Here is a 13,438-nt window from a genome sequence, read left to right as displayed (position 1 = left end):
GCTGTGTTTCTAATTTGTTATATGGAATGGTTTATTTGACTTTCTATCACTTGCTAAGTGAACCTGGTTTATTTATATTCTGTGAGAAAGTCATACATTTCCCTAAGATTGACATGGTTGTACATATTTTTATAATTTAAAAAATCTCTCATAACTTTTACAGTTAATGTTGCATGTTTTCATCTTCCTCTCTTTTACCCTTAATTAGGTTTGTCAGGGTTATCTAAATTGTAAGTAACAGGTTTGTTTTTATGTCTTTTTAAGTCGTTTTTGTTTTTAATTTCACTTTCATGAATTCTTTCCTCCTACTTTCCTTTTCTAAAAAAGGCGTTATTTATTTATTTTTAGAGAGAAGGGAAGGGAGGGAGAAACAGAGGGAGAGAAACATCAACGTATGGTTGCCTCTCACATGGCCCCGAGTGGGGACCTGGCCTGGAAGTCAGGCATGTGCCCTGACTGGGAATCGAACCGGTGACCCTTTACTTCACGGGCCTCTACTCAACCCACTGACCCACAGCAGCCAGGGTCATTTATTTTGAGAGACAAAGGAAGTGAGCGAGAAAGAGAGGGAGAGAAACAGCAATGTGCGAGAGGGACATTGGTGATTACCTTTCCTCTCGTACGCACCCTCCCAGGCATGTGTCCTGACCGGGGATGGAGCCGCACCAGTTAGGGCCCTCCTACTTTCTTTAGGTTTAGTTTCTCTTTTCTATTTGTTAAGTTACACATTTAACTTATTTTCAGTTCATTGTTTAAAATAAATGCTTTGAGTTACTGTCTCTTAAATACAGCTTCAGCTGTGTCTCACAGGATTTTTGATAAAAAAGTTTTCATTTTCATTACTTTCTAGATAATTTGCCATTTACATTTTATTTTTCTTCAGGGATGGTTTAAAAAGAGTTTATAAAAACTGTCTTTAAATTGAAAAGGAAATACATGTCCATGGGAAAATGCTGAAACAGTATACAAGGATGTACTGTAACAAGAGAAAACTCATCTTAATCAGATTCTGGTGTTTCTCCAGTAATATGAACATATTGTGCAAATATATGTTGTGAAATGTATTTCTTAACTTTTATTTTATCTCATTAGAAGGCTTGCAAGGTCATTGGTATGGTGTTTGAGAAGCCAAAGGCTTGTTCTACTCTGGTCTTGAATCTCTAAGCCCTCTATAGTTGGAACTTAAGAAAGGGTCATGGAATGGACTCATATGCTTTTCCAAGTTTGTGGGTACTGGTTTTATTTTGTTTGCTGTGGAAATCTAGAAGTGAGAATTAACTACCTCCTTAAATTCATCTGTTAAGCGCCTTTACGAGATGGACTCCACTCTTGGTGGAAAGGGTTCCTTCTGTTTATGTCCTATGATGGTGGTGCCAAGGGGTATTTGCAGTTTTGCAGCCCATGAACTCTGTCTTCCTTCCCCAAACAACCACAAACAAACAATTATTCTAAGTAAAGTCTATGCTTCCCTTGCAAAGATGGCTTCAAGGCAAATGCTCCAACAGGCTCCTCTTCATCTAGACTGCCTAGACACTTGCAGCTCCTGGAACAGTTCCTAATGATCTCCATGTCCTGTTACTCACATTCTTTTGCAGTCTCCTCCGTGTATGTGAGATGAAGCAGATTGCCATAGGAAGAACCTATGGTGCAAAGAACTAAGGGCAACCTCTACCAATAGCTAGCAAGGAGCTGAAGCCCCAAAGTTAACAGCCTGCAAAGAACCGCATCCTGCCAATTGCCTGAGTGAGCTAGGACAGGGAGCCCTTTGAGTTTTAAGCCTTGACGTGACTGCAGCCTCCTGAGAGACCTAGTGTCGGAGAACCCATGTAAGCTGTGCTCAAATTCCTTGCCAAAGACACTGGTACTATCAATGCTGTTTTAAGCCACTATATTTTAGGGCAATTTGTAACAGAGCAATAGATAACAAATACACCAGTGTTGTACAAATTCCTTGCAAAACCTGTAAATACTGGGAGTTCTTTTTTCATGTAATTGGTTTGGAGAAAACAGTTATGTGCCTCACACACCCCCAATCACCTGTTCCCATCAGCTCATGCTCATACTTTCTGAAAGGCCACACACACATGCAGGCTATGGAGATTAAAAAATGATCAATGTGATCGGGGAGAACAAAACTTAGAGAAACATTACCATTATATTATATTAGAATGGCTAAAATAAAACATATGAGTACCACTTCCCAAGGAGGGTAAAGACCAACTCAACCTCTCAGACTCTGAAGCTGGGACTGTGAAAGGGTATAGCCATTCTAGAGAACAGTTTTGCAGTTTCTTACCAAGTTAAAAACACAGTCCATGACCCAGCAATCACACTCATGAGCATGATTCTAGAGAAAGGAAAACTTCTGTTCATAAAACCACCTATATACATGAATGTTCAGAGTAATTTTACATGCAATAGCCCAAACCTGGCAGATTAGCCAGGGTTCTTCAGAGGAACAAACAGTAGAATGTGTGTGTGTGTGTGTGTGTGTTCCTTGCATTGATGGAAAAAGTCTGCAATGGTTATATAATCTACACATGTGACAAAATTTCCTGAAACTGTAGCCCCCAAAAAGTGAGTTTAAAATCTTATGAAATTCCTATGTGGTCTGTAACTCAGTTAACAATACACACCAGCTTTAGGCTCCTGACTTTAACAATGCACTATGGCTATGTAATGTCGACATACACTGACTTCTTTTACAACAGGCGAAGTGTCACTGTGTAGTAAGCACAATGCTTTGCCGTCTAACTCAATAGCAAAATAATCCACACTCTGCTGCAACTGTGACATTTGACAGCCATTTTAAAATCTCTTGTCTTGACATGATGGGTATACATTGGTATTGTAAAACTTGCAGTATGGCGGTATTTGTGGCACTTGAAATGCTGTCCAGTTATGACTGTGTCGGTAATTTGCAGTGTGCCAAGCAGTAGTGCAACATGATGCGTGCACCATACACAGTCTCTGGCATAACTACACGTCTCCACTATTGCAGTGTGAAAGCAAGCACAGACAACACATAAATGCATGAGCACCACTGTGTTCCAGTAAAACTTTATTGATGGATGCTAAAATTTGAATTTTATATAACTTTCACATGCTACAAAACATTATTCTCCTTAAAAAATTTGACAATATAAAAACCATTCTTAGCCTGCAGAGCACAAACACAGAGAGCAGGCCAGACTTGCCAACCTCATGGGACCTATTCTGAGGGTGGGGAAAAATACCAAGAAAATAAGTGAACAGATAAAATAACTCTGTTAAAAGAAAATTAAATAGTAAAATGGCCAGGGATTGTGTACCTGAAGGAACATGTAAGATGAACCTGAAAAGTGAGGAGCCAGTCATGAGAAAAACTGAGTACTGAGTATTTGAGAAAGACAGAATAGCAAGGGTAGGCTGGAGGCAGGCACAAGCTTGGTGAATTAAAGGAACCAAACAAGGATGACATCACTGTTAAGAATTTAACTCTAATTAGTTGACTACAGTAGAATTTAAACTAATTTTTTACACTGGTTTTGTGGTCCCTTACTAATTTATATGACCACACAAAGGATAGTGAATTAAAAAAAAAGAGAGAGAGAGAAGGAAAAATATATTTATTTTGCCAAACACTTCTAGGAAAAGACAGTATCTCCTATATGATTCAGAGTATTCGGAACCAATATAGTTGGACCACACAAGTTATCTCCTTAAATGCTCACCCTTAAGTTATGCTGCTTCACTTTATATTTGCTTACAAACATTTTGCTCACTGGATGATTGAAGGCCATTCATAGCAGTTTTATGTAAAAAGTCATTTCTCTATAAAACATAAAAAATTAAACCCTCAGTTCACATTTTTTTCTTTTTATATTCAGACCAATTTGTGTGTGCCAAGCTTGTTCTAATTTCTTCTAATGCACTGGAAGAAAAATCATTTTTAAGTTTGCATTGGTTTGTGGCAATATTTGCATTCCAGAATCAAATGCTATATTATTTCCTTTTAAATGGCTATCACTTAATTAGTTTCCCTTGTTCAGCAATTAATTAGTTTCAGGGAATTCCTATTTTGCTATTGAACCTGAATATTGATAGTGGGAGCAGATACTGTATCAGGATCGCAATGCATGTGTTCCCATCATACCACATAGAAAGTTTCCACATCTGAAGAAAAGTTCCTCATTGTGGTATCATCTAATATCGTTCATAATTGTGAAATACACTTCAACTAGTTTCTTTTTTTCATTTATTTTCTCCAGTACTGCTTGTAGTAAATATGAGGCAAAAGGAAGCTGTAAGAGAAACACAGAAAAAAATGTTATCAAAACACTATATTTTCTTCAGTGCAAAAAATATCCTAAATATCATTAAACCATTAGAACTCAGCTGTCTGCAACTTTGCAACCATTATGGTACCCTACTGGGTCTCTTTTCAACTGATCCTGCTGGTTAGTGTGGGTAATTTTGTCTTTTATAATAAAAATGATAAAAGAGCTGAAGTAAAATGAAAAAAGATAAACGCCTTATTGAACCATTCATGGTTTACTGACCATGTTAATGATGTAATCTGCAATACAAGCAGCTAAGCCATTTATCTTCAATCAGCTGATCAATAGCAGGTTCCAGGCATCTCCAGGGCCCACAGGCCCAGAGAAGTAGGACTGTATGTTCATCACTCATAAGAGAATGAGAGAGATCTATCAATAGCCTTGTCTGTGTTTGAACTGAATAGCTCAAGTTGTAGGGGAAATTTTCAGAGGAAAAAAAATGGCAAAAGTATATTCATTGATTAAGTTGTTATAGAAAAGTTTGTTTGGCATATCAAAGTGTAATACACATGTTGCAAACTGCTGAGCTTATGAAATGTAGAGTATATTTTTAAATTTCATAATTTATATAACTTTCTTAGTAAAGTTTTATTGTTCCCTCTGCTTTACTGGGTTGCCTATAGAACTCCAACTCACACAATCTGAACTGTTCCCCAAGTACCTCCCACAGCCCTCTGGGCTTCCTGTTGTCCTTCTTCCCAGCTCTCTAGTCTCACATAACAGGTTTATAATAGTTAATAAGTTCATTAAGTCATTTCTTGGAGTTATCCTTTTGATTAGCCAGGGAAAGAAAACTTGTTATTAATGAGACTGCTTCTCATGCCCAGACCACTTCCCTACAGAGAAGTAGCAGCAGGACCTTTTTTTGTGCTAGGACGACAGCCGACTGTGTCACTGGTCAGCTCCTGACCGAAGGTGCCTCTGGATGAGGTGCTTAACTGTGCTCAGCTCCACTCTGCTGAGCTAAGGTGATTACAATTAGCTAAACCAACCAGAATGGTTCTTTTCCAACTTTGAACTAGAGTAAAAAAGAGAAGATAGGCCAGCAGCAGTGAAAACAGTCCAGAAACGCGCACACACACACACACACACACACACACACACACACACACACAACAGATTACACAGCCCATGAAGGAGAAATAGAGACCAAAGCTGGTCCACAGAATTGCATCAGACCCTGACTCTCTAGTTTAATCACCTTCTCCTTAAGGAAGTCTATGTCTGGACAGACTATCTTTAGTCTGTACCAGGAGCTTTATATATTTGTCTTACTGGAAATCTACCACAACAGAAAGCACAAGATACCAAAATATCATATATGTTCAGTTCTAAGATATAGTTGAATATAAGAGACACACATTGATTTTTTAAAAAAACAGCTTTTTCTGGGATATACTCTACCACTTGAATATTCCCACACTTCACACACATCCCAATTTCAGAAATGTAAGAATGTGGGGACAGTGCATCTTAGAATCAATGAACGGGAGTACAGATTTGGTAGATTTACAATTGAAACTATACCTAAAATATGACATTAGAAAGTGCTTTAAAAATTCAGATGGTGTGTTTGCCATATTTTTTAAAAGTAAAAACGTTTTTAAAATAATGAGAAGGCCTGAACTTTCTAGTACTTTGGAGTCCATATTAAATTAATAGTCAATTAAATTACCTCCCTGTGATCTGGAGGGGCTAAGCCTCCTTAGAAGTCCCTCAGATATAGAGGGAGCACAACCATTCTTCTGCAGGGAGGGTTTTGGAATTGAAGCGGAAACCTGATGGGCCGACAGCAAAGATTCCTCCTCACTTGCCCTGTCAAATATATTTTAAACGACAAACCCAACAATTATGCTGCCTCAGGTTTCGTGTTAGGTGGCATGTGCCAGTGACTATGAAGTCCAGAAAGCCTGCCTGACTCTTTGTTTTGCATCAAAAAGGAGAAGCGATACTTCTGACAGTGTAGTGTTACACAAGCTTGAGTTCTTTAGCATAAGAAGAAAAATGAAAAGGTGAAGAGTTGATACTGCGTGAGATTTCTTAGTATGAAAATGCAACTGGGACCTCAGAATAATAATTGCGAGTTTTGCTTCTCCACACTGCAGCGTTAAAGTGGGTCTTCCAGCCGTTCTCGCTAGCCTGTCGTAAAAGGTGTTTTCTATTAATGGAAAGCTTTCCCCTGATTTTCACACAGATTATCAGTTTCTCTTACATGGAAACACCTGCAGATGTTTGTCTTTAGCAACTAGTAAGCCACTGACAATCACAAATTTATCACTTAAGCTCACAAATTGTGGCTGCATGTAGAGGTGTTTCTATGTAAAGGTAAGATATGACGATGGTTGCAGGTGTGTGAGAGCCACCTGGGAAACAGAACGAAGCCTAGAGATCATGACTATAAAACACACAGTCATATAACTCAGAGCATCAGCACTGGCTGGGATGTGTTCCTAATGATATAAAATTAAAAACTTTTGAAAAAAAACTTTTGTGTTCAAAGAAAAACACGGAAATAAGGGTAACTTATTAAAAACTACAGGACAAGACTTGCAGCCAAGATGAAGGTGTAGGTAGATACACTGTGCGTCCTCACACAACCAAAATTAAGGACAACAAAAATTTAGGAAAAAAAACAACCAGAACCCATAGAAAACTGAATTTCACCGAAGTCTGACAACTATTCATCCAGATCTCTAAGAGGGGTGGAGTTGGTGGCCCTAGGAGAGGGATTGTGGCAGGGAAAGGTGGTGGCCAGTGACCCAGTCACACAGGTGGCAGCTGGCAGACACTGGGTTCAGGGTGGCAATGAGAAACCCAGTGAAGTGCACAAGGTGGCTGACTAAGGGCAGTCACACATTCACCCACAGATAAACTAGGCAAAAACAGGAACGAGACAGACCACGCAACCCAGGGCCCCAGCACCGGGAAATAAAGGCTAAAAGTACCAATTGAAAATACTTGTGGGGGTTGAGGTGCCGGGAGAAACTCCCAGCCCTACGGGAGAGTTCGTTGAAGAGACCCACAGGGTCCTGGAATGTACACAAGCCCACCCACCAGGGAACCAGCACCACAAGGGCCCAATTTGCTTGTGGGAAGTGGCAGAGGGGACTGAAACCTGAGAGCGGAGCAAGTGCCATTGTTCTCTCTCTGACCCCGCCCCCACATACAGTGCCACAACACAGCAACTGGGTTGCTCTGCCCTGGTGAACGCTTAAGGCTCCGCTCCTCATATGTAACAGGCACAACCAGACCCCCCCCCCAAAAAAAAAATGGCTCAAGTGAAAGAATAGATCAAAGCCCCAGAGCCAATACTTTTAAGTGACCAAGAGATAGCCAACCTATCAGATGCATAGTTCAAAGCATTGGTGATCAGGATACTCACAGAATTGGTTGAATTTGGTCACAAATTAGAAGAAAAAATGAAGGCTACACTAAGTGAAATGAAGGAAAATGCACAGGAAACCAATAGTGATGGAAAGAAAACTGGGACTCAAATCAATGGAGTGGACCAGAAGGAAGAAAGAAACAACCAAACAGAAAAGAATGTAGAAACAAGAATTCAAATGAGGAGAGGCTTAGGAACCTCCAGGACATCTTGAAACATTCCAACATCTGAATTATAGGGGTACCAGAAGGGGAATAGGAAAGGCAACAAGTGGAAAAGTTATCTGAACAAATAATAAAGGAGAACTTCCCCAATCTGGCAAAGGAAATAGACTTCCAGGAAATCCAGGAAGCTCAGAGAGTCCCAAAGAAGTTGGACCCAAGAAGGAACACACCAAGGCACATCATAATTACATTAGCCAAGATTAAAATGAAGGAGAGAATCCTAGAAGCAGCAAGAGATAAGGGGACAGTCATCTACAAAGGACTTCCCATCAGACTGTCAGCTGACTTCTCAAAAGAGAACTTGCAGGCAAGAAGGGGCTGGAAAGAAGTATTCCAAATCATGAAAGGCAAGGACCTACATCCAAGACTGATATATCCATCAAAGCTTTCACTTAGAATAGAAGGGCAGATCAGTGCTTCTCAGATAAGGCCAAGTTCAAGGAGTTCATCATCTCCAAGCTTTTATTATATGAAATGTTAAAGGGACTTATCTAAGAAAAAGAAGATAAAAATATGAACAGTAAAAAGACAGCAAACTCACAGTTATTAACAGCCACACCTAAAACAAAAGAAAACTAAGCAAACAACTAGAACAGGAACAGAACCACAGAAATGGAGATTACATGGATGGTTAGCAACAAGGGAGTGGGAGGAGGAGAGAGGGGGAAAAGGTACAGAGAATAAGTAGCATAGATGGTAGGTAAAAAATAGGGGGAGGGCAAGAATGGGAAATGTAGAAGCTAAAGAACTTATGACACATGGACATGAACTAAAGGGGGCGAATGTGGGTGGGAGAGGGTGTGCAGGGTGGTGGGGAATGAAGGGGGGAAATGGGACAACTGTAATTGCATAATCAATAAAATATATTTTAAAAACTACAGGACAAGATTAACATTTTAATCATTTTCATTCTTATTTTTGGTTTGAAAATTATTATTGAAAAGATAGATATCGCTTTAAAATACAAATGAGTTCAATCTAGCTTCAGTCAGACTGAAAGTGAAGATATTAAATTTTATATATTATACCTACTTTTACAAAAAATGTGATTTAGTGAGACAGACTTAAAAGAGGCCAATGTAGTTTGATTATTGTAAAATGAAAGGCACAAAGTTTAGTGTACATATTTGTACATACACAATGTATATATAAACACATATCAGTTTACATTATGAACTTATATATGTATATTATACACACATTTAAAGATAGGATACACTCTATTACCTTATAATTAAAAGATTAAACTTATTAATATAACTAAGAATTATATCAGAAAGAAGGACTTAATATATAATTTAAATTTCGCACTGAATGTTGAGTTGTTTCCTAAATGTTGCTTATATTTTTGGCACATATGATATATATATATCAGAGTTCTGCTGAAAACCGACTCACAGGAAAGGCAGTATTTGCTATTCTCAAACTTTGGTAAAGGTTATAATTTGTTTTCACTTTTATTTTGGCCCCGATTTTTTATAGTGGTAAAATACACATAATATAAAATTTATCTTTTTTTAATCACATGTCTTTTTTCCCCCCGAAACATGAAAATACGCTTGAAATCATTAAATTTTAAAAATCCCAGCAAGACTCTGAATGGAGAATTTTAAACTTGATGTTTCAGCTAGATGTGAGAAGCCCGTGTGGGTGACTGAACTGGCAGGTTGCGTATGTAAGCCAGGGAAACTGTGAGACACAGTGTGTGTGATAATGCAGCCCAGAAAGCCACAGAATGAATATGTTCAGAGTTGAAATGAGAAACTTTCAGTTAACCTTCAGGCTGGAAGTTACTTTATTTTTTATTTTTTTTACAAAAGCCAGGGAGATTTACAAAACCCTTTTCCCTGCCATAGTGCAATACATTGCATAGAAGGTAAGCATATTTTGCAGAGAGGACACTGGGGAAAGAGCCACTTTAAATTTCAGCAATTGCAAGATCTGAAGCAACTAAAAGCAACAGGGATATTTAAAGCTAAAATACCAGAAGTCTACATTCTAAATGCTCAACGTAAGGTAGAAAGACAGAAATTTTGATATTGTCCCTGTACAGGGAAATTTACTGGGACAAAGTGGACTACAAGGGACTGAATTAAACTCAGAAAAGGATTAGCAAATAACAGAGAATAAGGCAACAATAAAACCAAAATCAAGATATTTTCTAGCCATTCTTGGCTGAGATTTTTTTACACAAATCCTAGTAAAGAACCGTATTGTGGTTATAAATGTATATTATTTGTTTTAAACAGGTATATTTACTTTATACTCATAATTCTGTTAAGTATTTAATAATTTTCATAATTTATATATTTTAACTACTTGTTTATTATCTTCCACTCCCAGACATGTAAGATCTTTGAGGGCAGGGGTTTCGTCTCTCTTGTTCACTGCTGTGCACCCCAACCTGACAATACCTGACACACAGGACACACTCAATAAATTGCTTAATGGATTCCATATAATCAGCTTTATCTCCACTAATTCTTTCCATAGCCTTGATGAATTCCCAAGTACAAAGGACACAGTATTATTCATAAAAAACTGACTCCTTGTTTGGATATATTAGGAGACAGTATCAATTATAGTAAAATACAGAAACATTTGTTCATATGTCAACTGAAATAAAGTATCTCATTTATTTTTAGTTATGATCAGTAAAAAGAAATTCAAGTGAAAATGCACTTAAGGCAATCCTTTCTAATGCTGGGGACATATTATATGTAATACAAGATCTTTATTGAAATTACTATAAAATTTTTTTAGTTAGTTTGTATTCAACATTATTTTGTATTGGTTTCAGGTGTAAGCATAGTGGTCTGATCATTATATACTCCACAGAGGGGCCCCCTGATATTTCAAGTGCCCACCTGGCACCATAAAATATTGCTGACCGCACTCCCTGTGCTTTACTTTACATCCCCACGACTATACAGTAACCGATTAGTACTTCTAATCCCTTCAGATTTTTCACCCAGACCCAAAACACTTCTGTTCTGGCATCCTTCAGTCTCTTCTCTGTATAAGTCTGTTTCTATTTTGTTTGTTAGTTTATTTTGTTCAGTAGATTTCACATGTAAGTGAGATCACAGGGCATTTGTCTTTCTCTGACTTATTTCACCTAGCATAATACTCTCTAGGTCCATTCATACTGTCTCAAATGGTAAGATTTCATTCTTTCTTAAAGGCCAAGTAGTATTCCATTGTGTAAATGTACCACAGGCTTTTATCATCTGCGCATCTACTGATGGGTACCTGGGCTGCTTCCATAGCTTGGCTATTGTAAGCAACACTGCAATAAACAAAGGGATGCATATATTCTTTTGAATTAGTGCTTTGGGCTTCTTCTGATATATTCCCAGAAGTGGAATCTCTGGATCATAAGGCAGATTCATTTTTAATTTTTTGAGGAACCTCCACAATGTTTTCCACAGTGGCTGCACCAATCTGCATTCCCACCAACAGCACACAAGGGTTCCATTTTTTTCTCCACATCCTCGCCAACACTTGTTTGTTTTTTTTATTGATGATAGCCACTCTGACAGGTGTGAAGTGATAACTCAATGTAGTTTTAATGTGCATTTCTCTGATGATTATTGATGTTGAGCATCTGCTCATATGCCTATTGGCCATATGTATGTCCTCTTCGGAAAACTATTTATTTAGGTCCTCTGCCCACTTTTTAACTGGCCTGCTTGTTTGTTTTGGTGTTGTCTGAGTTCTTTATAAATTTTGGAAATGAACTCCTTATTAGATGTGTCATTGGCAAATATCTTCTCCCACTCAGTAGTCTGTCCTTTTGCTTTGTTGACAGTTTCCTTTGCTGTGAGCACCTCTCTAATTCCATGTCGTCTCACTTCATTTCATTGATCGTTTCCCTCGCCTGGGGAAACCCATCAGAAATATACTGCTACGAGAAATGTCAGATATTTTACTGCCTATATTTTCTTATAGGAGTTTTATAGTTTCAAGTCTTTAATCCATTTTGTGTTCTTGTGTACGGTGTAAGAAGTTTATCTAGTTTCTCTTTTTTTTTGCAATTAGATGTCCAATTTTCCAATACCATTTACTGAATACATTGTCTTTATGCCCTTGTATGTCCTATGTCAAATATTAATTGACCATAAAGACATGGGTTTATTTCTGCACTCTCTACTCTGTTCCATTGAGTTATTTTATGCCAGCATCATGGTGTTTTTAAATACCATATCCTTGTAGTATTTTTTTATATATCAAGTAATGTGATACCTCAAACTTTCTTCTTTCTCAAAATTGCTGTCACTATTCAGGCTCTTTTGTGTTTCCATTCAAATTTTTGGATTATTTGCTCTAGTTCTGTAGGAAACATCATTGGTATTTTGACAGAAATTATGTAAATCTATAGGTTGCTTTGGGTAGCATGGACATTTTAACAATGTTAATTATTCCTATCCATGAGCATGGTATGTTTCCATTTATTTGTATCTTCTTCAATGTCATGGTTTTCTGAGTAAAGGTCTTTTACCTCCTTGTTTGAATTTACTCCTAAGTATTTTATTTTATTTTTGGATGCAATTTAAGTAATATTTTTTCTTAGTTCCCTTTCTGATAGTTCATTATTGGTGTATAAAAATGCAACTGATTTCTGATTATTTATTTTTTATCCCGCTACTTTTAATGAACTGAATTCATTTACCAGTTCTTTTCCTTTTTTGTAGGCTCTTTAGGCTTCTCTATATCTACTATGATGTCATCTGCAAATAGTGACAGTTTTATCTCTTTCTTTCCAATTCGAATACCTTTTTATTCTTCCTCTTGTCTGCTTGCTGTGGCTATGATTTCCAGTATTATGCTGAATAAGAGTGGTGAAAGTGGGCATCCCTGTCTTTCTCCTGATCTCAAGGGGAACAATTTTAGATTTTCCCTGTTGAGTTTGAAGTTAGCTATGGGTTTGCTATATATGGCCTTTATTATGTTGAGGTATGTTCCTTCTATTCCCACTTTGCTGAGAATTTTGATAATAAGTGGGTTCTGGATTTTTAAATAGATTTTATTTATTTTTAGAAAGGGGAAGGGGGGGCAAAGAGGGAGAGAAACACCAATGTGTTTTTGCCTCTCACCCATCCCCCACCGGGAACCTGGCCTGACTAGGAATTGAACTGGCAACCCCTTGATTTGCAGGCTGGCACTCAATCCACTGAGTCATACCAGCCAGGCTGGGTTCTAGATTTTGTAAAATGTGTTTTCTGCATTATTTATATGATACAAATTTTATTCCTGTATATTTTTATATGGTGTATCATATTAATTGATTTGCTGATATTGAACCATCCTTGCATCTTAGGAATAAATCTCACTTGGTCATGGTATATGATCTTTTAAATGTTTTGTTGAATTCAATTTGGTAATATTTTATTGAGGGTTTTTGCATCTATGTTCATCAGGGATATTGGCCTATAGGCTTCTTTCTTTGTAGTGTCTTTATCTGGTTTTGGAATTAGGATAATGTTGGCCTTATAAAATGAGCTTGGGAG

The 13,438-nt window shown here is 37.6% G+C and overlaps 1 protein-coding gene across 4 annotated transcripts in view; it reads right to left on the bottom strand.

Annotated features, from left to right (window-relative positions):
• Nucleotides 1-3,048: 3,048 nt before the first annotated feature.
• CNTLN (centlein) overlaps nucleotides 3,049-13,438 on the bottom strand; it is a 295,925-nt gene continuing 285,535 nt past the window's right edge. For all 4 annotated transcript variants that reach the window (XM_053656339.1, XM_053656340.1, XM_053656341.1 and 1 more), the window contains one exon: nucleotides 3,049-4,283. In XM_053656339.1, coding sequence (XP_053512314.1) covers nucleotides 4,182-4,283 — 102 coding nt within the window. In that variant the 3' untranslated portion in view covers nucleotides 3,049-4,181. The remainder of the gene's footprint in view (nucleotides 4,284-13,438) is intronic.

This window comes from Artibeus jamaicensis, unplaced genomic scaffold (assembly GCF_021234435.1).
Source record: "Artibeus jamaicensis isolate MK-2021 breed Jamaican fruit bat unplaced genomic scaffold, CSHL_Jam_final scaffold_1964, whole genome shotgun sequence".
Lineage (NCBI taxonomy): Eukaryota > Metazoa > Chordata > Mammalia > Chiroptera > Phyllostomidae > Artibeus > Artibeus jamaicensis.
Note: the sequence above shows the minus strand (reverse complement) of the source record. Positions and strands in the feature narration are given on the sequence as shown.